Here is a 27298-nt window from a genome sequence, read left to right on the forward strand (position 1 = left end):
CATGGATATTTAAAAACAAAAAACATTAATGAATAAAATCTGCCTCCATGTATACCCTTTCTTTTCCTTTGTAGTGTATTTTGACATTGCTGTACATAACGAGTTATTGTCTCAACTCAACTTTATTTATAAATCAGTATTAAAGATAGATAAATAGACATGTTGCTAGATGGAGAGTCCACCTGCAAAGAGGAACTGAGCCGAGATTTGAACCGCAAACCGCACAAATGTGCTGCAGACACTCGAACCCCTAAAGCGTCCACATGAGGGCAGTATTCACTAAATATTAGCATTTTATTAGCCTCTCTACTGACTTTGTGGAAGGTCACACATAGGATCAATTATCACCGAAAAATCATCAGCAGTGAGAGAATTTAGTGATCAATAATTAAAGAAACTCGTTCATCAATAGTGAAAAGAATTTAAGGTTACTTCAGCTGTGGCTGCGTCTGCGTAGGACACGTGTTGCCATGGTTACTGTACATCATTCTATTAGGACGTAAACGAAATACTTGAACAGAACAAGCATGCTTTTGGATTGGACGCGAGAACACTCGACACATCTAGAATGCAATAGCTCCTTTGCAGTCTCTTTGCTTCTGTTCTAATGCCAATGCGCAGTGCTTGTGTGTCAGTGTTGCTGATGTTGCCATTAGCTCATTAGCATGTCTGGGCCAGAGGAGGTCAGCGAGCGGCCGCCGTGCTCCTGAATATTTCACGTTAGGCAAAGTGATGTTGGCAGGCTTCATTTAAAAAATAAAAAATAAACACTTTTTAAAAAGACTACTGTTTTTTGTTTTTTTTTCCATTTAAAGCAAACTTTCAAATTTAGGTTGAAATGGCAATTTTCAATTTTTAAGGCAACTTAAAAATGACTGTTCCAAGGGCTGTCATTCATTGAACACTTTCAGGTAGATCTAAATAATTAATTGAGTTTAAAATGTTAATATTAAAGCTTTTTCTAAGTCAAGAATGCTCCACCAATGCCAAGATGAGTACAAAGAGCCTTGACTTGTTAACTGCAACTGCATCTCAACAGCTTGTATCTCTTCAGTGTGGGGCGAACAGTTTATTGGGGGTGGGGAGGGGTGTAGTGGTAAAGGTTGACTTCATACTCATCCCCGCGGACATTTAGTGTTAGTGTATAACACAATTGGGATGGAAGGTGAACGGTGAGAAAAAAAGAGGCTGGCTTCGAACACAGCCCAAACTCCAGCTCAGACAAAACAAAAAATTGAAAACAAAACAAAACAAAAAAAACTGAAGACTTTATTCGAGCGCACGTCCTCACATGTGCACCATGCATTAGCTTCACACAGAGGCTGCAGTTACGTTTTAGGCCAGAAGTGGCGGTTGCGAGTAAAAAAGTTACAAACTCCACAAAGCCCCTTTAATATAAAATAAATAGTTTGCTTCGCCGTAAGAAATGTGTTTACATGGAATACATTTTTTCAGGTTACACCAAATGAATTATTTACATAAGTCAAAGCTAAAAAACAATAGTCACATCAATTATTTTAAAATATATATATATTTTTAGGTTCATAATTTATTTCCATGTAATTTCCCTTGCCTTTTCCCGCCTCCTCCATTTTAGCTTCCCTTCTTGATGCTGCTAATGTGTTAACGGAGGTCACCGCGACTTCTGGCTAGCGCGCGGAGCTGCTTGGCGTGCTCGGCTATTTTTGGTTCCTCCTCCTCCTCGTCTTTGACTTTGTAGCCGAGAGCACAAATGGGAAGTAAGAAGATGAGTGGCTCATCAAGAAGTTTATTCAAAGTGTCGTTTGCACATTGCACAGCGCCACAAAATACATCCAGGAAGGAAATCAGTGTCTTGCCTTTAATGGGCTCTAGGGGGCGTTGCTATGTACACAGAGAACAAAACTATTTGGAGTATTCTGGGATGTGGCTTGCTATGACAGGACAGTGACCACAGTAACAGAGTCATGTCCAACTTCATCAGACGCAGAGCACTTGCAGCGGCAACTACGACAACGATGACAACAACAAGAACAACAAGGTGATGCCTCATCATCAAGGCGAAGGCACTTGGTGAGACCGGGGGTCAAGGTTCAAGGCACTGGACGTGTGCGGTGATGAAGACGAGGAAGCATGCTGACAAAGAGCGCAGTTTTCATGGTTTCACGGGCGACTGCAGGCCACGCCACCTCCCAAATGTCAACAAAGAGTTCCCAGTGCATCAAAACAAGTTGCAAAATTCCAGAGTGTCCTTGTGCGATTCTGGAAACTGGCAGGAGATTGTGCGCTCAAAGTAGAAAGTAGCCAAACAAGCAAGTTAGCTTTATTTACAAGCTGACGCTAGCAGCTAAAATGTCTGCAATGTCAACACGACAACCAAAGGTGGATCGTGCTAACGCTGCTAATATCATGATGTTAATGTTGCTCACGTGTCATCTTGTTTATTGTGCATTGGCTAGAGCAGGAAATACAAGGAGTGAGCTCAGGGGTGGGCAAAGTAATATCAAATATTTGTTGCAGTTTTTCTACCCCTAAAATGTATTCATTCAAATGAATTTCTTCATTATTTTTATGCACTGATATCAGCAATTGGTCAATGGATTTATTGTAAAGATACAAAATATAATCGTAATGTGCAACAACTTCACAGTTCATATATATTATTTAACTTTTTTAATTGAATAATTAATTTATTATCATTAAAATTTCAGGAAAAAAATAATATATTTTTTAAAAATTGAATTATAAAAATAAACCTTATATATTTCACATGTATTCATTTTAAAGTTATTTTTATTCATTCATCTCATATATCTGATTAATGGCGTTTTTGTAAAACACAAAAATATTACAATAATTTTTTTAAATGTACATTTAGCAGTTTGGTGCATTTTTGGGGTTAAATAATGACCTTATCAAACACAATTCAAATAATTTTAAATAACCTAAAAATAATATTTGTTTTATTCTGAAAATAAAGTATAAAGTATTTTTGTGGATTTAATCATTTTTAAAGTCATTCCTTTTATTAAAAATAGGCTAATGGATGTATTGAAAATAAATTACAAAAGCCTAAGCGAAACAATTTTACTTGTACATTTAACAATTTAGTTTTTTATTAAATTGCCAAATTAATAACAATCTTCCTAAAAAAAAAAAAAGAGAATGACTATATTAAAATAAATTATTCAAATTTGTTTTAAATTGAAAATAAAATACTAAACTATTGAGCAAATAAACAAATGTCCATTTAACAATTTTGTATTTCTTTTGTAAAACAATTGAACTATTAATCTCAAATAAAGGTATTCTAAAGAATAAGAATGATTTTATTTTTGAAATCAGCAAAGGTTTGCCCAGCCCCGAGTGTGTAGCCGGTGCTTTAGCACGACGACAGCTGCATCCAGAATGGCCAATGACCAGGAAGCGGGCGCCTCAGCACCGGGAAAGGTGCCTCACACGTCCGTCAGCATCTTGGCAGCGGCGTCGACACAGTTGGCGGTGCGCAGGTTGGCCTCGCGGAAGTTGTCGATGCTGTTGTCGGCGTACTCGGACTTGCTGAGCAGCGAGGAGGCGTCGTCGTGGTCGTCTGACAAGTTCCGTTGGCTGACCTGGAGTAGCTGCGCCTGCTCCTCGCCGTCCGTCTCGCGGTGGTAAAAGTAATTGAAGTTGGACACGATGACGGGCACGGGCAGCGCGATGGTCAGCACCCCGGCGATGGCGCAGAGCGAGCCTACGATTTTGCCGCCGATGGTGACCGGGTACATGTCACCGTAGCCCACAGTGGTCATGGAAACCACGGCCCACCAGAAGGCGTCGGGGATGCTAGTGAAGTACGACTCCTTCTCCTCAGCCTCGGCGAAGTAGACGGCGCTGGAGAAGAGGATGACGCCGATAAAGAGGAAAAAGATGAGCAGGCCCAGCTCGCGCATGCTGGCCTTGAGTGTCTGACCCAGGATCTGCAGACCCTTGGAATGGCGCGACAGCTTGAAAATGCGGAAGACACGCACCAGCCGGATGACGCGCAAGATGGCCAGCGACGTGGCCTGTTCACCGCCACCACCCTTGCTGTCCTTGTCGTCCGAGTCGTCGGCCAGCTCAGTCCCCAGCGTGATGAAGTACGGGATGATGGCCACCACGTCGATGGAGTTCATCATGTTGCGGAAGAAGGCCGTTTTGCTGGGGCAGGCAAAGAAGCGCACCAGTAGCTCGAAGGAAAACCAGATGATGCACAGCGTCTCCACCATGAAGAAGGGGTCGGTGAGGATGTCGGTGCGGCGGGAGGCCGTGCCGTTGCCCGCCGCCGCCACCGCCACCCGCCGCCGCTCACCCGCGTCCTCCTTCAGCTCGGGCAGTGTCTCTAGGCAGAAGATGACGATGGAGATGAGGATGACCATGACGGACACAATGGCGATGCCCCGCGCCGGGCCCGAGCTCTCCGGGTGCTCAAAGAGTAGCCAGATCTGTCGCTGGAACTCTTTGTCGGGCAGGGGGCGCTCCTCCTCGCGGATAAAGCCCTCATCCTCGCGGAATTTCTCCATGGCCTCGGCGCCCAGTTCATAAAACTTGATCTCCTCGGAGAACATGTCCAATGGGACGTTGACGGGCCGCCTCAGCCGGCCGCCTGACTGGTAGTAGTAGAGTATGGCGTCGAAGCTGGGTCGGTTGCGGTCAAAGAAGTACTCATTGCGTAGCGGGTCAAAGTAGCGCATCCTCTTCTTGGGGTTCCCCAGGAGCGTGTCTGGGAAATGCGCCAAGGTCTTGAGCTGCGTCTCGAAGCGAAGCCCTGACACGTTAATGACCACGCGCTCGCAGCACTCGTGCCCGTCGCACTCGTCGTCCTGCGGGTGACCCGGCAAGGTGGCGCACTCGTCTGCATTGTCGGCCGACACCACCGTCATCCTGGTGGGGAGTGGGGTCAGGAAATGGGGGTTGGGAGGAGGGGGGAAGGGGGGTGCCAACCGGGAAGTGCGAGTTCCGAGTGGCGGGCTCCTACCGAGCCTCCATCGTCGCCGTCGTCGTCATCTTCGTCACGTCACGGGTGGGAGATCTGCTGGACGCGCTCGTCTTTCGGCGGGATGAAATATTCATGGCGCTGCGTCGTTGAGGTGTCGCTTTCCCGCTCCCGCCGGCCAATGACGGAGCCGCATGCCGCCTGCAGGTGCCCACACTGCGGCATCGGCGTCGCAAGGAGAAGACCACCAAGAAGACTGAGAAGAGGAAGAGGAAGACCCTTCAGCGTAATGCGGCTCCAGGCGGGCTCATCGGAAGCATACTGTGCTGGTGAGGACGACAATGTGGAGGAGGAGGAGGGGAAGGAGAGGGAGGGAGGAAGAGGAGAGGCGGGGGGGTTCGACGCAATGCAGACATGCTTTTGGCGCCATGGAGAGAGAGAGAAAAAGGGTAGAGGGAGTAGGAGAGGCAGAGAAAAAGGGGAGACCGAGAGAGAGAGAGAGAGAGAGAGAGAGAACCAGTAACAGGGAGAGAGCGTGAGAGAGACAGGAGAGGAAACAACAGAGACAGAGATTGAGAAACAGCAAGAGTGAGAGGGGGACAGAAAAAGAGTGAACAGAGAAAAGATAGTCAGAGACACAGAGAGAAAGACAGAAAGAGAAAAGGAAAGGGAGAGAGAAATAGAAAGTGAGAGAGACAAAAATAGAAGAGAGATGGACAGAAAAAGAGTGAAAGATGGAGACGTAGACAGAAAGAGAGCAAGGGAAGAGAAAGGCAGTGAGAGAAAAAGATAAACAAAAATTAAGACAGAGAAAGAGAGAAATTGAATGACGGGTGGAAAGAAAGGGATAGAAAGAGTGAGACAGAAGCGGAGAGGGACAGAAAAAGAAAGTCCAGGACAGAAGGATAGAGACAGCGACAGGGTAAGCGTGAAACAGGAAGTGAAAAAGAGAGAGAAAAACAGAAGGCAAGACAGGGACAGAAAAAGACACTGAGAAAGAGATAGAGAAAACAGAGCAAAGGAGAAAAAGGGCAAGAGAGACAGAAAGACAAAATAGACAAACATAGAATGAGAGTCCAAGTGAGAGAGTGAGAGAGAAAAAGACAAGAGACAAGGACAGAAGAAGACAGAGCGAGAGAGTGAAAGAGAGAAAGGTAGACCAAGAGCGACAGAAAGAGTGAGAAGGACATACAGAGATGATGAAAAATAAAGCAAGGGAGAGAGAGAGAGAGAAATAGAGCAAAAGATAAAGAAAGGGATAGAGTGAGAGAGTGAAAGAGCAGGAGACTGACAGGACACAGTGAAAGAAAGAGAGAAAACAGCGAGAGAAAGAGACAGACAGAAAGAGACAGAGAAAGAGAGACAGAGAGCGCTTCTCCGATTGTCTTCCCCGTCTTCCTTTCGTCCTTCCTCTTTCTCTTTCCCAGCCCAGTAAATATTCCCTATGTTGCCATGGCAACAAGCCTACTCCCCCCCACCCCACCCCACGTGACTCTATACATGCAGATGAGTTTCCACAGTAACCGTGCTTCAGCAAGGTCACCCATGCGACGACATGCATCAACTTGTCAGGTCACGTGGGGTCACACAGGTGCATGTGTGTTGTGGTGACCCTTGACCTTAAGGGCCATTTAGGAATGACAGATAACTATCGGCAACACGGCAAGTGGACAAACAAAATGTATTCATTCAAAAAGTAAAATTGTATGGGGGTGGCCATTTTGACTGAAAATTACATCACAGTTACTCAGGTAACGACCTCACCTTTTTTCTGAGTTTGGTCTTGTGACGTTCACAAGCTGTGTGCTGGCAGAGCCCTAAGCAACTCTGCTGTCCTTTTCAATTGACAGCAAGTGGCAAAATGGCCGCCCCCTGAGATGAATTAAAATAGGGAGGATTTTGCTGCCTAATTCATATTCTACAGATTCAATATAATTCAGAATACAGTCTTTATACCAGTGGGGCAGCATAGAAATTTTGTTAAGATTTTTTTTTTTTACTTGACTACCCCTTTAATAAATGTTTTATCGTAATTTTTATGGAGTTCAAATTTATTTTACCGGTAATTTATATATTCATTGTTAATAATATCAATATAAAATTAAATGTGAAATATATGTAAAATGATATATGTCCTGTAATAACCTTACATGAAAAATAGTTTATTATAATAACACAATTCTCATCTTTTTGTTAGCTGTTTTTAATTATTAAACCAAATACGTTTCAAAACCGTTAAAAACAAGTACATAAAAAAAGAGCCACAGGCAACCGGTCGGTTGTATAGCGATTCAATGAATTTAGCTTTGAGTCGCATATTGTCAATTCGTCTCATGTCGCGTGCTGAAAAGAACAAGCTCCATGCATGTTGTGATGCATACAAAATGTTATCTTGTTCCCGTACGCTCCTACGACGCTGCGAGCAGCAGCTGTGAGGAGGAACCCCCCAACCCCCCCATTCATAAAGGCACACGGTGCTTATATAACGGATCCCCTCATTAGTCACGACTATTTTTAGCATGCGGAGAAAAGTGTGAGGCCAATTTGTCCTTCAAAAGCGCGGGTGAGCTATTCTTGGCAGCATGTCACTTTGGGGTGGGAGTGGGGGCAAACATGCTACGCTGACGTCATCACAAAGATGGCAGAGGTGGGATAGACGTCTGGATATATACAGTAATTCACCAGACATTTATTTGGACTAGAAGTCCTTTCGCAGTTCGGACCATGCTAAACTAAACTAGGTTAGGCTAAACTGCAGTGACATTTTGGAAACAATCAGAACGCTGAGCCAGTCTTGAGTTAGGGTGACTGTGAGAAGTGTGATGAGAACCACTGTGAGCAAAAAAAAAAAAAAAAGGTTCAAATATGCTAAGTAAAGATAAATTAAGGTACCTGTTGATCATCTATCAAGTCTATCAGCTGAGGTTTATTTGCCCTCTTTAGCTTCCTCTTTGGAACATGCTAAACTAAGATAAGCTAAGCTAGGCTAGGCTAAAGAGACATTATCTTATCAAAGTGATCCAATTGCTGAGCAGAGCAGCATGTGGAAAGTGAGGTGTCTTGTTCTCACATGAAATATTCACGTGCTGCTCCTTGTCTTGCTTTTGCGTGACATCACTGTGCTTCATTTACTTAGCCCCGCCCCTCAGCTCCCTGCCTCCTAGCTCATTTGCATAACGCAGCCAGCATGAAGGTCATGTGAAGAAAACAGCAGCTGAGCGCCACAAAAGAACGACGGCACCGCCTGCTGGCCCGCGCGCGCCTCCGCACCCGTCACGTGAGCGGCCGTGGGCGGCCTGCGCGTGGCGCTTGGCAACAAGCGTGTTGCCATGGCGACCAGCGCTTAGATGCCAAAAATCAGGAGGACGCAAAACAACAAATGTGCTTGTGACGTCACAAGTTACAACAACAAGACGAGATAGTATTACAACTCTACAAGAACAAGACAGTAACTACGCCACTGTTGCTACTTTATCACAACAACAGTACATTAAATATCTTATGTGACAGTGTTACCGGACAAGATGGCGTTACACCAAGACAAGACAGTGTAACAAAGACATCATGTGATGGCGTAACAACAGCACAACAATTACAATGTTACAAGATGACAATTGGACAGTGTTGCCGTTAAGCAAGAGAAAACGGTGTAACAACGCAAGGCCCAAGAGCACAGAACACCTTTGACCTCACAACAGGTCAACGATATTACAACAACAAGACAGCAAGGACGACTGTGGAGTCCAGCTGTGATTTTTGTGTCTTGTGCATTGTTTGCCTTTTGCGGACTGTCACTGAAATGCTCGACATGCTCATGTCGACTTCCTGTGTATGTGTGTGAGAAATCTTCCTGCGGGCCTCTACACACTCTGAAGAGGGAGGGAGGGAGGGGGGGGGGGTGACTTGTGAGGAGCACAGGCCACCGATTGGCTCTCGCTTCCTGCGCTCCCATTTTCCACTTGAGCGCTCATCCAGCACACACGCACCACGTGCTAAGCTAACGGCGACGCGCTCGCAGGCTCCTCTCCTTTCTCCGCTCACGATTTATTTTTGCTCCTAATCTGCCAGTGGTGATAGGCAAACGGCAGGGGGCGCCGCAAAAAGAAAGACGCGTTTGTCCACCATCTTGGAACGCGCTCGTTGAAAGACGTCGCTGTCGCTTTAAGAGCGCATGCGAGATTGACGGATGCATTTAGCAGCCTTTTTGCACTTAATCTGTTTTTTAATCTGCGACAGGAAGTGAACACTTCAAGTGAGGTGGTGCTCGCATACGCAAACACACATACGCGCGCGGGTGTGAGATGTGCCTCAGGTGACTCACGTGACGGTGAGCACCTCTGATTGTGCGCCGGCTGTTAGCTGTGACCTGTTGCCATGGTGACCGTCTCCATCCCAGTTTGCATCCAGAAACACTCGACTGGCTGCAGCTCCCATGTGCACACACACACAAACCTGCCAATCAACATACACAAATATTAGGATTATTCAAAAATCGGCATTGTCCATACCACTTTTTTTTTTTTTTTTTTTTACAGTGATACCAGTACGAGTATTCCCTGATACCGGGTACCAATACAATGAGTACTTTTGAATAGGCATGTCCCGATCACATTTTTCAGAGACCAAGGCGCTTCAGCGGATATCTGGGCAATTGGAAAAACACTTCAAGTTGATGTATTTGGTAAGAATTATTATTATTTTTACCATTTGGCGATGAACCTCAGTTTTTTGTCGCTTTGTGACCTTTCAGAAGGAAGACAATAATTTAATTTAATAATAATAATAAAATTCTGATCCTAATAAGATGATACACATCAAATCAAAACCGCGTTATCGGACAAGCCTACATTCGATACATCAAATTTCACCCCGATCGTGAGCAAAGACATTTCCTTCTTTCCAACATGATTTCCCCATGTCAAACAGCTGCAGTGTAGCGCCACCTACTGGTGAGGATGACTTGACAGTCAAATAAAAATAAACTTTTTCAAATGACGTCATGTTGAGTGTGCGATTTCTGACTGGACCTGAACTCACCGCCTGTCAGCCTGAATTAAAGCAGCCTTGTGTCATGCTGCCCTCAAGGACCAAAATACACACAAACACATACAGTACACACACGCACGCACACACACACACGCATCTTCTGTTTGCTGGAAAATGCTGCACTTGCGACATTATTTGTAAAAACGTCCTAATGGTCGCCTCCTTTGTGTGGATGGTTTTGCCTGTGGGCCACCTACTACTCACGTTGTTGTTATTGTGGTGTGTGAGTAGGGTGGTGAGTTTGTGTGTGTGTGTGTGTGGGGGGGGGGGGGGGGGTGGCATGGGGGGGCAGTGTTGGTTAATCCAAGGGGGGATGCTGATCATGATCAGGCTGCAGCATTAGATAAGGAAAATGGATAAATATAGCATTCATGCTTTGTTTTCTTAATCCGACCGCAGGGCGAAGAAACTAACCTTTTAAATAGGTCACTGTGTATGTGTGTGTGTGTGTGTGTGTGTGTGTGAGTGCGTGTGTGTGTGTCCAGTGTAAGTTTGGATGACTGAGTACATTTGAGGTTGGTTGCTCTTAAAGGGCCAGTATGGACAAATAACCAAATCCAAGTCAAAGATAAGACAGAATTTCTCAAGTGAAGATCATCATTGTGGGTAAAACACCATCAAACCAGACATTGCCTAAAGTTGTGTGTGTGTGTGTGTATGTGTGTGTGTGTGGATCTACCAAGCAGCACAAAGACAAGTGATGCACGCGCAGTCGTGTCATCTTATATAAGATGACGAGGACATCAACGGGCCTGATTTGCATGACTGAATCATTTTTTTCCCCCCACATTGAACTAAAAAAAAAAAAAAACGACGGTGACATGAAGATGTTTGTTGATTGAAAAAAAAAAGGAAAAAGAGAATAAAGAGAGAAAAGAGCGAAAGAGTCAGCCGCGCGCACATGGGGGTGGGCGGCGGGTCGGTCGGGGGCGGGGGGGTACTTGCGAGCTTGGGGGTGGAGAGACGCCGTTCCTTTGGCGTCCTGGCATTCTCACTCCACTCCTAGCGGGGCTTCATCGCCAGCGCGTCGTGTCCTCTTCCTCCTCTCGGATCCTCCGGGATGCTGGCGGGCTCCATCAACAAGTGCGCGTGAGGAGCGAGCCAGCCAGGAACGGCACGGCACGGCGCGGCCATGGAAGTGGCTCTGGTGAGCCTGCAGGAGAACGGAGGCACCAACAATGGAGAGCAGCAGCAGCTCCATTCGGCGCTTATGGACGACTTGGGCAAGGAAGTGAACGCTCCTCTTCATCATCAGCACCACCAGCATCCTCATCCTCCCTTGCCTCCTGCGTGGAGGATCAACGACATGAACAGCGCGCTGAGCTGTAGCGAGAACGCCATGGATGCGCTGCTGCGCGCCGACCACAGCCCCCACGTGTTTGATGACGAGCTCCTGGACCTGGATTTGGACTCGGACAGCAACGAGCGCGTCCTCATCAACATTGCCGGCCTCCGCTACGAGACGCAGCTGGGCACACTCAACCAATTTCCCGACACGCTGCTGGGCGACCCCGCCAAGAGGATCAAGTACTTCGACCCACTGCGCAACGAGTACTTCTTCGACCGCAACCGGCCCAGCTTCGACGGCATTCTCTACTTCTACCAGTCGGGCGGCAAGATCCGCAGGCCCGTCAACGTGTCCATCGATGTGTTCGCCGACGAGATCCGCTTCTACCAGTTGGGCGAGGAGGCCATGGAGCGCTTTCGTGAGGACGAGGGATTCATCAAGGAGGAGGAGAAGCCGCTGCCGCGAAACGAGTTCCAGAAGCAGGTTGGTGTCGAAAGCCCTCCCGGTATTATTCCAGATCCGTGATAGCCAGCTTATTAGTATGCTTGTAAGCTATTTGTCCACACAAAGACGATCGGGCTGTTATTGTCCCGGTTCTCCCACTTCCAAATCTTATGTCTTCTAAGATTGTCCTGGTACATGGTGTGCTAAGAGTGGACATGTCCTCATAATTGCAACCGAACTGTGTCAGGCCAATAATCTTAATATTAAACGGGTTCAATGTTATCCACTAAAACTCTCGATGTGTGTGGGGAGACTGAAGTCTCACAAATCACAAATCGATGAATGCTGACATGGAACGGACTGTAGGCAATCAAAGAAGCGCCCTGACGGACCAACAAGGAAACAACCAGAAATAAAAAGAAACCCGTTTGACTCAATGCCTTTTTTTTTCTAGTGAGTTCCCCCAGACAGCAGGAAGTAATTTCCAATAAATCTATTGTTTGACGAGTGAGCAGAACAATCTTACTGGTCAGGACAAAGACCGTGCCTAGTAGGACACAAACGATTAGTAGGTTCTGGGCTTAACGCTACGGCGGTTTGTTGGCAGGTGTGGCTGATCTTTGAGTACCCGGAGAGTTCGAGCCCGGCGCGCGGCATTGCCATCGTATCGGTGCTGGTCATCACCATCTCTATCATCACCTTCTGCCTGGAGACGCTGCCCGAATTCCGGGACGAGCGAGAGCTGCCAGTGAGCGGGCGTCCGGACAACGGTACGACGGCACGACCCTCGCTGACCTTCAGCGATCCCTTCTTCATCATCGAGACTACCTGCGTCATCTGGTTCACCTTCGAGCTCTTCGTGCGCTTCTTCGCCTGCCCCAGCAAATCAGAGTTCTCCAAGACAGTGATGAACATCATCGACATCATGTCCATCATGCCCTACTTCATCACGCTGGGCACCGAGCTGGCCGAGCAGGGCCAGGAGCACCCCAACGGCCAGCAGGCCATGTCGCTGGCCATCCTGCGCGTCATCCGGCTGGTGCGCGTTTTCCGCATCTTCAAGCTTTCGCGCCACTCCAAGGGTCTGCAGATCCTGGGCCAGACACTCAAGGCCAGCATGCGGGAGCTGGGCCTGCTCATCTTCTTCCTCTTCATCGGCGTCATCCTCTTCTCCAGCGCCGTCTTCTTCGCCGAGGCCGACGAGCCTGAATCGCACTTCTCCAGCATCCCCGACGCCTTCTGGTGGGCCGTGGTCACCATGACCACAGTGGGCTACGGTGACATGCGCCCCGTCACGGTGGGGGGCAAGATCGTTGGCTCGCTGTGCGCCATCGCCGGCGTGCTGACCATCGCGCTGCCCGTGCCCGTCATCGTGTCCAACTTTAACTACTTCTACCACCGCGAGACAGACCAAGACCAGTCATCGCTCAAGGACGATCCGGCGCCACCTGAAGCCAAGGGTGCGCCGGGTCCAGAGGGAACCAAAGAGTCATCGGGGGCGCCCGTTGGGGGCAAGAGCGACGTCAAGGCCAATAGCGGCTTGGACCTGAAAAGCTCGCTGTACGCTTTCTGCCTGGATACGCGGGAAACCGACTTGTAAGCACACGGGACGTTGTACAGGGAGACAAAAACTTTTGACTTTCAACACTTACCTGCCTTGTGTGCGCTGTGCGTGCGTGAGCGTGACCCCTTCCTCTCAGGTTTGGTTTGGATACATGATGCGGTCGACGGAACTCATACCGGGTGAGTGAACGCCTCATGATGACACCATTAGTGGTTCGGAAGTTGGGAATGAGTCCGTGATCACCAATGCAATCTTTAGTTGACATCATAGGGAACCATCTCGCTGGAGTTCTGCTCCGTTTTTCCTTGGTGCCACTTCCCATTCCTCCACCTTTCCATTTCTCCAATTTCTGGTCCTCAAACAACCAAACATTCCCTTTTCTGACTTCCTGTGCCTTCCTACAACTTCCAGTTCCTCTAAATACCCGGTCCCCACAATTCCTCCTGCTCCAACTTTCCATTCCCTCAATTTGTGATTTCTCCTTCCAACTTCCTCAAACTTTCTGTTCCTGTTTCCTCCCACTCAGTGTTGATATTACATTGCATTTCCTCCTCCATTAAAAGGCAATCAACCACAGCGAAGCCACTTCCTGTCATCTTGACCGGTCACCTGCATTGGCACCACATTGATTGTGTAACGTTTTTAGTGGCAAAGAGGCGCGGACGCCGTGGGCGGCGGCGCAGCATCTGGACGCGGCCGAGCGGAATTGGACGCACACCTTGGCCCCCGCATCTTTGATTACTTTCATGTCAATTCACGCCGTAATTGCAGCGTTGCCGCGGCAACAACGCTCACGCAAGAGTCGCGCTTTCACACTCCTGAACGCTCACAAATGTGACAGATGGATACACGCTAATAATGTGTCGTCACGTGTTCAGCAACACGCAATCATAATCGCACCTTCTTCATCTCCCGAGACACTTTTATGTAAATGCGACTAACGGTGAAGCGCGGAGGACGGCAGAAAGATCCTCTTCACGCACATAGCGGCGGACAGCTCCGCTCCAAGTGTCCTTGAACGCCTAGCGTGGTGTCGTGCGGTGTTGGGAGATTAGAAAACTTAAAAATATCTCGTCAAAGCTGTCGAGTGATCGACGTCTCGTTTGGCTGCTGACACTAAAACTGCGTTGGCTTTAATCCCTCACTTTATTTCCATAATCTCCACCGCACGCACGCCATTCATAGAAACACACACACCACGTACACAAACATGCACATACCACACAACATACACACAAAAAAACAAACACCTACACACTATCAACCACACACATACACCACCCTGCCAATTACATGCAAACACGCACAAAACCAACAACACACAATCCACCAACCAACAACACACACAGACATTTACACACTTAAACAAACACTCACAACCAATCACACATTCATAAACCAAGCGCACACACACACACATTGCCAACCACACGCACGCGCGGTATTTAAGTGTGCTCCACCAGAGTGTCGAACCCAGAGGAGATCTTGTCCACTTTCTTTGTGTGAGTTGTAAGCTGGTCTTGTCAGAGTTAGGGAAGCGCTGGAAGCGGTCGAGACCACGCCATGAGGAGGAAGTTACATAACGCGTGCACGTGCACACACATGCACGGTGGCGGTCCTCAGCTGCAAACTCACTACTGCTGGGGGGAAAAAAAGATCCCGTTGATGAAAATGGGAGGACAAACGCCATTTGATGATGTCATTGTGGCGTGACATCATGGCTTGATGACATCGTCAAACTTTGCGGATGCGTCGCAAACAGAAAAATGGCCGGCAACGACGCGCTTATGTAAGCTAACAGTTTAGCCTGGCGGCGGCTAGCTTTGATTCGTCACTGGTCACACGCACGCACGCGCACACATACACTTGTCTTTGCGTCATCGTGGGGCCATCTCATTGACATAATGCATTTCCTAGCCTCTTCCCCTGACCCCAACCATCAAAAATGATTGCCTACCCCCATTCCTTAACCTTACCTTAAATTACCCAATTCAAACCTAAATTCTAAAACCAAGTCTTGACCCTCAAAAAGAGGTCAGAACTTGTGGGGACATTTCCACAATTTCAAGTCGCTCCCCACAATGGTAGTTAAACCTGGCAAAACACGCGTGTATGGGGCCCCACAATGTAGCAAAGACAAAAGCACACACACAGATAGGGAGGAAGCGAGTCAGCCGTCACGTTCCGTCAATCCCACTGCCGGCTCGTCATTATCTATAATTAGCGGGAATCACGTGGCCCGGTGGCGCCCCCTGGCACACGGCGATGATGGTGAGCGCCCATGCGTAAACTCAGAAAACGTCCACGCCGCTTTGTGTCCTCCTTTTACGCTCCCCTGATCCTTTTCTTCCCACCGCCTTTTAACACGCACGCACGCACGCGTGCACCTTAGCAGCATCCCGCCGGCACACAACAACAACATGGACGTTTAAGACGGTCGAACACTGAAAAGCGGAACCTAATTGGTCCAACCTTGACAAGCGGCACAGAAGTGCAAACGGTGACTAACCCACACCTAGCCACGATCGTCAAAAAACACCAGCAGTGAACTTCTTATCTGTAAAGAACGGCTGTGTTGGAAATCATTCACTCGTTCCCTTGTTTACGTGTCCGTGTGATTCGTTTGTTGTGTGTTTGCAATTGGTCGGCGGTTTGAATCAGTGTTGACCGTCCGCTGTCAAAAAGTGTCCTTAAGCAAAACACGGAACCCTAAATCGCCTCAATTGATCGTTTCAGGCCTAGAGTAAACTACATAGTCCGTGATATAAAAATCCCGTGGTAGTGATTGGCGAGTAGGAAATGAGTGAATGATACTAAACACAGTGACTGCCGACTCCCTGATGCCTCTACAGAGATTGTTTGTGGACTTTTTAGGGAACTATCTAGGTCTTTGCGAAGCGCTGGCGTGAAAGCCAAGTGGGGAAAGCGACGGGTCACGCTGGATTTGTCCCAGCAGGCCTTGCATATGCTGCACTGGATTAAAGTGATCCCAACTTAATGCCCCGGAGCGTGCAATCATTCATAACTAGCGCGCGGCGGCGGAGGCGGCGGCGGCGGGCACGCGGGCAGCCCGACGCACGCCGCCATCTGCCGCAACGCCGCGGATTAACTTCCAGGAAGATGGACGGGGGAGGGGCCAAAACAACATGGTGCTGGCGACATGTACCATACGACGCAATCGAAAACACAAAGGGAACAGAAGTGGTTCAAGTCGAGTTAAACCGTGTCGTCTAGTCATAGAGCTTAAAATAATAGAACAGAGTGACGTACGATAGCGTCCAACGTGGTGGACAATTGAATAGAGTCAGATAGAATAGAATACAATGAAGCCTTCGAAAAGAATGGATTAGATTTGAGTAGCCAAGTCTAGCACAGAGAATGGTAGAATTTAGTAGCATGTGAAGCTTACAATAGAATATACTGTAAGAGAATACAATCGTATAGTAGAATACAGTAGAGCAGAATGGTGAAGAGTGGAGCAGAATAGAGTAGAAAAGATGTGGCAGAAGACTGAAAATTGAGTATCTTAAACCAAAACAGAGTAGAATTGTGTAAAAAATGTGGTCCAATGTGGGACATACATTCGAATAAAGTAAGTAGAATAGAATATAGAAGAGTAGAGTTGAGAAAAGTAGAATATTGCTGGAATGGAAGAGAGGAAAGCAAAGTATAGTAGAATACAGTACAATAGAATACACAGTAGTAGTACAGTAGAATGGGACAGAGTAAAATAGAGGTCAGATGTAATCAAAACAGAATGGAGGAGAGTAGAGTAGAACACTATACTGTATAAATGAATATTGTATATTAGGTAGAATGAAGTGCAAAGTAGTAGCAGACAAGAGATTAGAATACATGTGAAACAGAATTAAGTAGAGTTCATTTGAATGAGGTGGAGTAGAGTATACAGATACACTTTTTGTAATTGAATAGAATACAATGGGGGGAACACTGTCGAGTGGATTGCGGTAAAATTGAACAATAAAATTGAGTAGAATTTAGATGTGCGCCAAGACGTCATCATCATGTTTAACATACCGGTTTTGTTTGTGCGTCCATACAGAGCGGATGACCTCTGACCCCTCACCTGCTGCACGTCCCGCCCCCTCCGGACCTGTGTGCCTTGGAGCCAATCAGCGGTCGGCCGGCGAGGAGGAGGAGCAGCCTCGTCGTTGCTGCCGTGAAACAAAAATCATATCGACTCGCTTCTTTTTCTAAAAGCCATACGTCGTCGGACGACGACATGAGGCATTTCCACGCACCTGATGCATTCGAGGACTCTTTCTATGCCGCGTGGCCTCCTCCTTTAAACTTTCTGTTCCCGCACGGCAAAATCCCCCAACTCACTTTTCACAAAAAAAAAGGTGCTGCTGAAAGAAAAAGAAAAAAAAGCAGCCAATGGTAAACATGGACTATATTTTCACACAAAAAGTATCACTGGTGGAAGGAAGCGGCAGTGGTCGAACGTGGAGTATATTTTCAAAATAAAAGCATTGCTGAAAAAGGAAGGAGCTATGAGGGGGAAAAAATCAAACATGGACTATTTTTCCACGATAAAAGTGTGACTGAAGCAAGCAAATTGCTGCTAAAGAAGGAAACAGTAGTGAGAAAACATCCAGGATGGACAGACTTTTCACAATAAATGAACTACTGTAGGAAGGAAGCACAAGAGGTCAAACAAAGTATATTTTTTAAAAATCAAAGTGCAACAAAAAAGAAAGTTGGAGTAATGGAATTAAGGATTATATTTTCACATTAAAACTGCTGATGACGAAGGAAGGAGCAGTCATCAAAAGTGGAATATATTTTCACAATAAAAGTGCTGTTGAAGACGGAAACAGAAGTAAGCAAACGGCTGACTTTTCACAATACAAGTGCTACAATAGGAAGGAAGCACATGTGGTCAAATGGGAGCATATTTTCAAAACAAAAGGAAACAGGAGTAATCAAACATGGAATATATTTTCACAATAAAAGTACTGCTAACGAGGAAGCAGCAGGGATTTAAAAAGTAATCATTTTTTACAATAATCGTGCACTAAACGGCAGGAAGCAGTCAAAATTGACTATTTTTCCACAATAAAAGTGTCATTCAAGAAGCAAGCGCCCACCATCAAATATGGTGTGTATTTTCAAAAGAAAAGTACTACTAAAACAGAAGTAGCAGCCATGATTAAACATCGAAGATGTTCTGACTTTTCATAATAAAAGCATATCCTTATATTAACCCTAATCCTAGGAGGACATTTTCATACACAAAAAATGTGCACTAAAAGGAAGCAGTCAAAACTTGCCTAACGTTTTACAATAAAAGTGTCACTAAAGAAACACCCATGATCAAACATGGAGTTTATTTTCACAATAAAAGCACAGCTGAAAGAAAGCAGCGGTAAAAAAAAAAAAAATAATAATTAAGAAAAGGACAGAAAGAAGTCCGAGTATATTGCCAGATGAAAAGTTTTGCTGAATCGGAAAGTGATCAAATATGTTTAGTTTTGTTTCGTTTGTGAGGGTGATGCTTTTGACTGATCAGCTGCGTTTGCATCTCCAAAACAAACAAAAGAAAAAAAAAGAACGAAAATGTGGGCGCTTCATTCATCTTGCTCTTCCTGTTACTGTTCATATTTGTCTTTGGACTGGTGTGCACGTTCTCCCTGGTTCGTACGAGATGCAACACGCATGTTTGCCCCCACCCCCGTACTGTCCAGAACAAGTCCGGTTCGGTCCAGTCCGGTCCCTTTAATTAATGACTCCTCCCACTTTACGACGCTGCCAAAATGGGTGTGAAAAAGCCAAAAGTTTTTGTGTGCGCGTGTGTCGTGTTTGTTCAAATGTTGATTATTGATTGAATAAAATCACTGCCAACTCTGCTTGTCGGTTTTCGTGAATTTCCTCTAGCATCCACTTGATGGAGCCATTTACAACGCTATCAACTTCATTCCCATTTCCACAGGTCTAGCACTAGACTGAATGGAATACAAGAATGGAAAATAATCAAGTAGAATACAGTAAAATGTGGTCGAGTACAATATAATACTGTACTGCATAATAGAGTACTAAATCACTGCATAATAAAGTAGAACAGAGACGGGCAACTGGCAGCCCCGACCACACGCTGACATATTTATTTTTATTTTTTTACAACCCCCCAAATAGTTGATGCTTTGATGTTTTTCATGGCAGAAAAAAAAGTCTGGAATATGCAGGGATCGATTGTAGTTTTAAGTTGTAATATCACCATACGCCAGTAGACGGCAGACCTGGCTTAGATGCGCTTACACCGGGTCTACTACCCTACCATAACGCGAGTAGGCCTAATACTTTTTTTTTGCGGATTTGGAATGATGTGCAGGACAAACTGTGTGTTTTTTACACTCAGAAAAAATCAGGTAGAGTAGAGTAGAGTTAATAGATTTGTTTAAAACGAAATACAATCGAGTCAAGTAGAAAATAATTGGATAGAATAGAATTGACATTGGCTTTGCATGCTTTTTTCTTTCCTCTCTCTATTATTTTTTTGTCCTTGTACAACACTTTGTGTTGCATTTTCAATGTATGATTTAATTGGAAGTGAATAGTCATCTTCTTAGTTTTGATGAGCAGAAGAAAGTGGAATAGAACAGATTTGTGTTGATTAGGAGGGAGCAAAATAGAATACTCTACACTAAAGCCAAGTCGAATAAAGTACAGTTCATATGGCAAATTATGTACAATCAAATAGAATTGTATAAATTTTGTATTCAATTTATTTAAATACACAACCCTATGGGTTAGGAGTAACCTAACCCTACTCCATTATATTCTATTCCTTCATAGTTGTCTCTACTTTAATCTACTGACAGGTCTTTTCTACTCAGCTCAACTACAATGCTTTCTACTGTATTATTTTCTATTCTACTATATTCGACTACTTGATACTCTAGTCTATTACTACCGTCTATTGTATTGCACACAACCCCACTTTACTATATTCTACTTTTTTATATTACAATAGAATAAAATGGCATCAATCGATTAGAAAAGAGGGGAAGTATGATAGCGTGAATTAGTGGCGTTCCGGTCCACTACAACTCCCAGAATGCTTTCCGTCTGCAAAGCAATGTCGGCCATCTTTGAATGTAGCGGTGAAGAAAGATTGATGCGGTAAGCTCTTTTTTTTATCTTTTAAATTCTTCCACTGCATTTCGTTTCTCTTCTCGGGTGCATCGACTAAACATTTAAGCTGCAGGGGCTTGTCGTTCCCTCACCCTGGTGACCTTTCTTCCGCCACGAGGCTTCCTCAGCCTTTTGTTGTTGTTGTTCTACTAGCAGCTAGTCGAGCTCCAGGGGCCCAAATTGCAAGAAAAAATAGCATACTAGAGAACTTTTGACCCAACTCTACCCGGAACCGGCTCCACTCGATCAATTAATTCACTCGATGGCCCCAGAGATCCTCTGAAAGGATTATGACGAATCCATTAGTTGCTTTAGCTTCATTTAGCCACAATGCTAAGAGTCCTCTCCTGTCAGTCAGTAAGCTGCCAACTGATGTGACGTCAAGCTCCAATTCTTCCTAATATGTTTACCAGCTTTACTAAACAACAAATGAAAACGTGAGCTCCACTTGCTCGCTCACCGGCGTGGGAAAGTAATGACGTTAGCTTTCGTGGCTAACTGTAGCCGTTTGCGACAGTGCCGCACGTCAAGCGTCACGTCAGCCACGCAGCCACCCGGCGCCAACTTTTAAGATTTGCGCCACAAAATGAGAAGACAAAGACCTTCTAAGAAAAGTCCAGTCTTCTAACCTTTATGCCACCTTTCATTAACCTTTGTTGGATGATGTCATTGGGTCAAACAGAAATGAAAAGGTGCTTACTGAAAAGGTGCACTGGTTCAAAATCTCAAATAACGCCACTTGTCCTAACTGACGTCATAGCGTGACGGCAAGTATTGCTGACGTAAAGTCTGCGTCCAGCAAAATATTAATAATAAAATGGAGGAAAAAAAGTCTTTGTGAAGGTTCACTGATGATGTTTTTCATTGATTTTGGAATTATTACGAGAAAATGGTCATTTTCTAGTAATTTGTTTGTATGGAAGCGCAGTAGCAGTAGCACACCTTGTCTTTTGCTTTGAACATACATTTCTTGGTTTCATCGACTATCCTCTTGTGACCAAAAACTTTTTTTTTTAAACATTTATTTAAAGTCTCGTTTGTGTGTGTGTGTGTGTGTGTGTGTAACTCGAGCATCTTTGCGTAATCTGTCAACTATGTCAGTACTTTTGCATTAAATATTGCTGCCATAAAGAATTGTGGGTAATATCTTTTTCATAAAGATTGTACAAGAGTGGACTTAAAGGTTGTATCCAGGCACCTTTCCTAAGCATTTGTAGAATTTGAATGATCTTATCTTCCAAGCACTTTTGGCTAATCTTACTCCGATAAATTAGGGACGGAAATTAATTTACCAAGCAAAAACGAGAATCCAAAAAGGCCCAAAATGACAAATGAAAAGTAGTCTGTAATTACTGAAAACTTGTTGGAGAAAGTCACGTCATGGAAACAATTTAGCTCAAATAAAATGTTCTTTTTGTGGGACACTTCACATGTGAAGACTAAAATCATGTTTGAAGTCATGTCTCCTTATTTCCTGAAAAAATGACATGGAAGGGTTTGTCTACTAGTCGTGCTGTTGATATTTTCGCCACGCTGAAGTAGGTATTGTGTAATTTTGTGTGTGTGTGTATTTTGTCAGGTGACACGGCGGACATGTTTGGGGCTAACCGGAAGAAGTTTATGGAGGCGGGGCTGGAGGGCGACTACGTGGCGGCGGCCGACGAGTCGAGTGGCCTCTACTACAGTCAGCCGTCCGTTTTCCCGCCGCACCGCGCCGACAAAGACGTAAGCGGCGCCGTCGATGACCTCATCAACATTAAAGCCGGTGGACGTCAGCGGGATGACTTTGTTTTTCAGATTATGGCGTCGTCCTCTGCCTCGTCCTCGGGACAGCTTTCGCAGCTGGGGGCCAGTCTCTACGGGCCTCAGAGTAAGTCCCCGGTAAACCATCCCCTCCCTCCGTGGGGATGTGGGTCGGCAGCAAATGTCAGGTCACACATAGATGAAGAAGCATTCACATCTATGGCAATTTTTCGTCTTGTATGAAGCTAACACGTTTAGGAATGTGGGCAGCGAAACTCATTTTAGTACAGAGAAAACCTGCAAACGGCACACAGGAAGGCCTGAATTCGAACCTCTTGACCAACCAGGTGCTGATTCCTCTTGTTGTTGTTTGTGGTGCGTTCAGGTGCGCTCGGCTTCCCTATGCGCGCCATCAACAGCAGCGCGGCGCCGCCCCCACTAAGTCGAAGTGGACTCGGTCAGTCAGGCGCCGGACAGCTGAGCGGTCACGCCGGCGCCCCTGCCGGCGGGATGCACACGCCGCCCTCGCCTAGCAGGTACGCCGCACCCACTTGCAACTCAACATACGGAATCGCAGCACAACTAGTTGCAGGCGGTCAGCAAATGATCAAAACTAGTTGCAGAGGAACAAAAACTAATTGCAGGTGGTCATACCTTGTGCGCGTGTCTTGACAGGGGGATTCTGCCAATGAACAGCCGCAGCGTCCTCAACCATAACCAGCAGGTGGGCGGGCCCGCGGGCCAGCCAATCGGGATGGGAGGAGAACGAGGGGGCGGGGCCGGGGGGAGGAGTCCCGGCAGGTCGTCGCCCAGCATCATCGGAATGCCCAAACAGTCGCGGCAAGCCTTCACCATCAACAGGTACCCCATTGACCTTTGACCTGCAAATCAGGAGGTCATGTGACTAGTGTGCATGTGTGTGTCAGCATGTCAGGTTTCGGCGTGAGCAGGAATCCTGGATTCAACATCTTCAACGGCACAGGTAAACATAAACAATATAATTAGGATGGATCATCTTCAGCGCTGTGCAAAAGTCTCAAAGGGGAAGTCAACCTAGAATCTGAATTCAGCAGCTTTTTAATCCATCTGAGCGGCCATTTTGCTACTTGCTTTCGACTGAAAATGACATCACAGTTGCGCAAGGCTCAGGTAACGACCAATCACGGCTCAGCTTGCGAATGTCACATGATCAAACTGAGAAAACAGGTGAGCCGTTAGGGTTAAGGTCGACTTCCCCTTGAAACTTTGCCGACTACAATTTGAATACTGCAGTGTTACTCGATTTCATTTCTGACCTGTATCGCGTTTGTAGACGGCAGCGAGAACGTGACGGGTCTGGACTTGTCTGACTTCCCGGCGCTGGCGGACCGCAGTCGGAGGGACGGAGGCGCCAACCCCGCGCCGCTGCTCAACCCGCTGGCCGGGCGGGCACCCTACGGTGAGTGAGCAAGAGAGGGAGGGATTCGTTTGGTCACGGTCGTCACGGCGACACCTGTGACGCCGCGCCCCTCCCCGCAGTTGGCATGGTAACCAAGCCGTCCAGTGAGCAGTCGCAAGACTTCTCCATCCACAATGAGGATTTCCCAGCTCTACCGGGCCCAAACTATCAGACCAAAGACCCCAGCGGCACCAGCGACGACTGCAAAACGGTGAAATGCACACACACATAAACAGATGCGCACAAACTCACTGTAAAGCTGTGTGTGACTTCTGGTCAGCTGACTCTTATCTCCACCAATCAGAACCTCAGCTCTTCAGGTAAGCCCACCTCCAACTCAGATGGTCCAAAGTTTCCGGGTGACAAAAGTTCTGTGTCGGCGAGCAGCAACAATCAGCACAAGAAAGGAATACAGGTGCTTCCTGATGGTAAGACGCACGCACGCACGCACGCACGCACACACACACACACACGTGACTCGAACCCGTGTGCACAACAGGGCGCGTGACCAACATCCCCATCGGCATGGTAACGGATCAGTTCGGCATGATCGGCCTGCTGACGTTCATCCGGGCGGCCGAGACGGATCCCGGCATGGTACACCTGGCCCTCGGATCCGACCTCACCACGCTGGGCCTCAACCTCAACTCGCCAGAGTACGGCTGCGCCGTCGCCACGGCAGCACCGCCTCTCCGGCACCGCTCATTTTCTCTTGTCATCCTTCAGGAACCTGTACCCCAAGTTTGCGTCTCCGTGGGCGTCGGCGCCGTGTCGGCCGCAGGACATCGGTCAGTTAGGAGACACACACACACACACACACACACACACACACACACACACACACACACACACACACGAGTGCAGAGTAATTGGAGCTTGTTTGTTTTTCTCCCTGGCAGACTTCCACGTACCATCGGAATACTTGACCAATATCCACATACGGGACAAGGTACGGCTGTGTGTGTTTCATGTCTCTGTGTGTGTGCGTGTGTTGACATTTCGCTGCCGTCCAGCTGGCCGCCATCAAGTTGTCACGCTACGGTGAGGACCTCCTGTTTTACCTTTACTACATGAACGGCGGCGACCTGCTGCAGCTGCTGGCCGCTGTGGAGCTGTGAGAGCCACGCACGCACGCACATGCACATGCACGTCGTACCCACTCACGTGACCATGCGTGTGTGTTAGCTTTAACAGGGACTGGCGCTACCACAAGGAAGAGCGCGTGTGGATCACGCGGGCACCTGGCATGGAGCCGTCGCTCAAGACAAATGCCTACGAGAGGGGAACATACTACTTTTTTGACTGCCTCAATTGGAGGAAGGTTGCCAAGGTAACGTGCGCATGCACAAACACATGCACACACCGACGCACACACTCACCAACGCCCTCCACCCAATCAGGAGTTCCACCTGGAATATGACAAACTGGAAGAGCGACCTCACGTTCCCTCCACCTTCAACTACAACCCCGCCCAGCAGGCCTTCTGATTGGCTGCCCACCCGCCAGCCCTCCTACCATTGGCCGTCCGGGACGAGGGTGTTTCCATTTTAACTGGCATTTTTCTGACCTCTTTTTTTCCAAGGGGATCCTTTTTCTAAGGGGATGTTGACGTCCAATTGCGGTCGGCACCCTCAGCAGGTCAGGACAGGAAATGGACGTTGTAGCACCCTTTCACAATAAAAGAGAAAAAGCATCATGATGTCATGTGCTTTGGGGACATCGCGCACACGGCCACGGAAAGCCCGCTAAGCAGTTAGTCCAACTTGTACATGTACTAGTACACTTTTTGTCCTCACGGTGTCACTAGTAAAGATTTTTCCACTAGTGTGCAATTAAAATTTACTAGTAAACTACTGTGCTGCATTTGGAACAGTACGAGGCTCAACTGGTTGTCATGTGACTAGTAGCCTCCTGGACACTACTTGTACAGTGTTCCTTCTTTTATCGCTAGTTACTTTTTTTTTTTTTTTAATACCTGCAAGTATTTTTTACATTTATTATATATATATTTTAGGAGTATAACCCCTCACCACACACTTTAAACACTTTTTCACAACAGGCATTAATATTTACACTCTCAATGTTCAAAGCTTTATAGATTTTAAAAACTTGGTACGCTACTGTAAAAACAAAGAATGCAAAATTAACATTACATGTCCTACTAGTGTGTAAAATGTCTTGTGTAGGTCAAAAGTGGCAATATTAGTGGAATAAGCATTAGTAGTAAAACTAGTAGTTGTCCGACTGGTAGTCGTTCTACTAATGCGCAAAAATGTCAAGCCTTTTATTTCATATCCTTGACATAAAGCTGAAGGTCCGTGTACTAGTACACTGTTCGTCCTCACTAGGACAAACCAGCGCACTAATAGAATGACCAGTTTTACAACTAGTAGTTTTTCCACCTCTGCCTTTCATGACACGATGACATTTCTGGGCACTTGTAGGACAACTACATGTTTATTGTGTGGCAAAGCGGTGTACTATTTGACATCTAGCGGGAAGTTAAATGTTAACTAGTAGGAGCTTACCGGTTGAATTTGTCACTTAATAGCCTGACCCGTCCTACTAATATGCCAAAGTTGACCTGTAATAGGACAAAGTGTACTAGTACACACCAGAAGTGGAATAATTGCTCATAGGGATTTCCGCAAACACGCCTCCATTACGTTTTTCGTTTGTCATCCAAGCAAAGAGGATGTCCCCGCATTCCTTAGACTCTCCACAGGAGGGCGCCCGCAGCCGGTTGCCATGGAGACAGCCTCCTGGGCCCCTGCCAGTTTCCATGACAACACTTCACCGGACTCAATATGGCAGCTAGTGTTTTCATAGCAACAAATATTTTTTTTCATTTTTTTTTCATAGCAACAAATAAATATTCTGATAATGAAACTTTTGTCATCTGTCAACCAATTACTAACCAAGCATCGTGACATCACTGCGCTTCCTCACTTTGTCCTCGTGGTGGCGCCATCAGCTGATGGGAGGAGTAAGACTAGGCGGAACCTTAACTCAGGGCTTTCATAAATATAAGAAAATACTTAAATAAATTCATGTAAACGGTCAATTTCAGTAAGATACAAAAAAAAAATACCTTAAAAATTATATTTTCTTATGAATATATGGGAAAAAAGACATCGTAACTCGGATCTCTGAGTTCAAAGTGCACACTTCCTGGTATGAAGTCGGAAAAATCAACCTCAACCTTACTTGAATGCAGCATACTTCTATCGGGGAGGAAGGCGATTGACAAAGGAGTGAGGCAGGTAGAAATATTACACACATACGCACGCGCAAAACACGGTCATAGTGAGCACGTAGTAGTGTTTTATTGTGAAAGGTGACAGGAAGCCGTGCTTGTGTTTTCCTCGTTGCTCAGAACCGACGACTGGTGAGACAGAACACTGACGAGTGACGTGACCCTTTTGTTTTCTCACGACGTGATGGGACGCGCTTGCTCATGTCGCTTTGACAAATTTCCCAAACCACCTCGTGCAGCCTTGCATTACCGACCAGCTCGCTTTGCTAGAGTCGAGCGTCATGTCATTCACGCAGTCATGCAACTAAACCGGAACTTTCAATCTGTCACGCGGCGTTTTTCTTTGCGCGAGTTCATACATTTGATTCACAACAGAAAAAGAATGTTGACGTACCATTTCTCAATTCTCATCATCTTGTAGCGTTAGCATT

At 46.4% G+C, this 27298-nt stretch overlaps 3 protein-coding genes across 10 annotated transcripts; 2 read left to right on the forward strand and 1 right to left on the reverse strand.

Moving 5' to 3' along the window:
* Window positions 1–1752: 1752 nt before the first annotated feature.
* LOC144034494 (potassium voltage-gated channel subfamily A member 1-like) lies at window positions 1753–25063 on the reverse strand. 8 transcript variants are annotated; one of them, XM_077543285.1, is made up of 8 exons: window positions 23864–25063; window positions 23469–23606; window positions 22828–23054; window positions 17538–17645; window positions 17363–17450; window positions 9300–9385; window positions 4976–5189; window positions 1753–4881 (listed from the first exon to the last, which is right to left on the reverse strand). In XM_077543285.1, exons 6-8 carry the CDS (start codon window positions 9334–9336, stop codon window positions 3435–3437), a joined length of 1698 nt encoding a protein of 565 aa, XP_077399411.1. In that variant the 5' UTR covers window positions 9337–9385; window positions 17363–17450; window positions 17538–17645; window positions 22828–23054; window positions 23469–23606; window positions 23864–25063; the 3' UTR covers window positions 1753–3434. The 8 variants fall into 8 exon arrangements, with proteins under 8 accessions (XP_077399411.1, XP_077399410.1, XP_077399413.1 ...); XM_077543284.1 differs by having other exon boundaries at window positions 17314–17450; XM_077543287.1 differs by having other exon boundaries at window positions 9255–9385; window positions 23864–25062.
* Window positions 10929–19145, forward strand: LOC144034495 (potassium voltage-gated channel subfamily A member 5). Its single transcript, XM_077543291.1, has 3 exons — window positions 10929–11750; window positions 12319–13454; window positions 17339–19145. The coding sequence occupies exons 1-2, from the start codon at window positions 11112–11114 to the stop codon at window positions 13309–13311; spliced, it is 1632 nt and encodes a 543-aa protein (XP_077399417.1). The 5' UTR covers window positions 10929–11111; the 3' UTR covers window positions 13312–13454; window positions 17339–19145.
* LOC144034496 (CCR4-NOT transcription complex subunit 2-like) lies at window positions 20322–26500 on the forward strand. Its single transcript, XM_077543292.1, has 15 exons — window positions 20322–20418; window positions 22010–22155; window positions 22228–22300; window positions 22559–22709; window positions 22849–23034; window positions 23100–23155; window positions 23486–23611; window positions 23692–23822; window positions 23916–24039; window positions 24111–24267; window positions 24338–24399; window positions 24511–24560; window positions 24625–24725; window positions 24797–24941; window positions 25012–26500. The coding sequence occupies exons 2-15, from the start codon at window positions 22024–22026 to the stop codon at window positions 25096–25098; spliced, it is 1581 nt and encodes a 526-aa protein (XP_077399418.1). The 5' UTR covers window positions 20322–20418; window positions 22010–22023; the 3' UTR covers window positions 25099–26500.
* Window positions 26501–27298: the final 798 nt, after the last annotated feature.

This window comes from Vanacampus margaritifer, chromosome 15, assembly GCF_051991255.1.
Source record: "Vanacampus margaritifer isolate UIUO_Vmar chromosome 15, RoL_Vmar_1.0, whole genome shotgun sequence".
NCBI lineage: Eukaryota > Metazoa > Chordata > Actinopteri > Syngnathiformes > Syngnathidae > Vanacampus > Vanacampus margaritifer.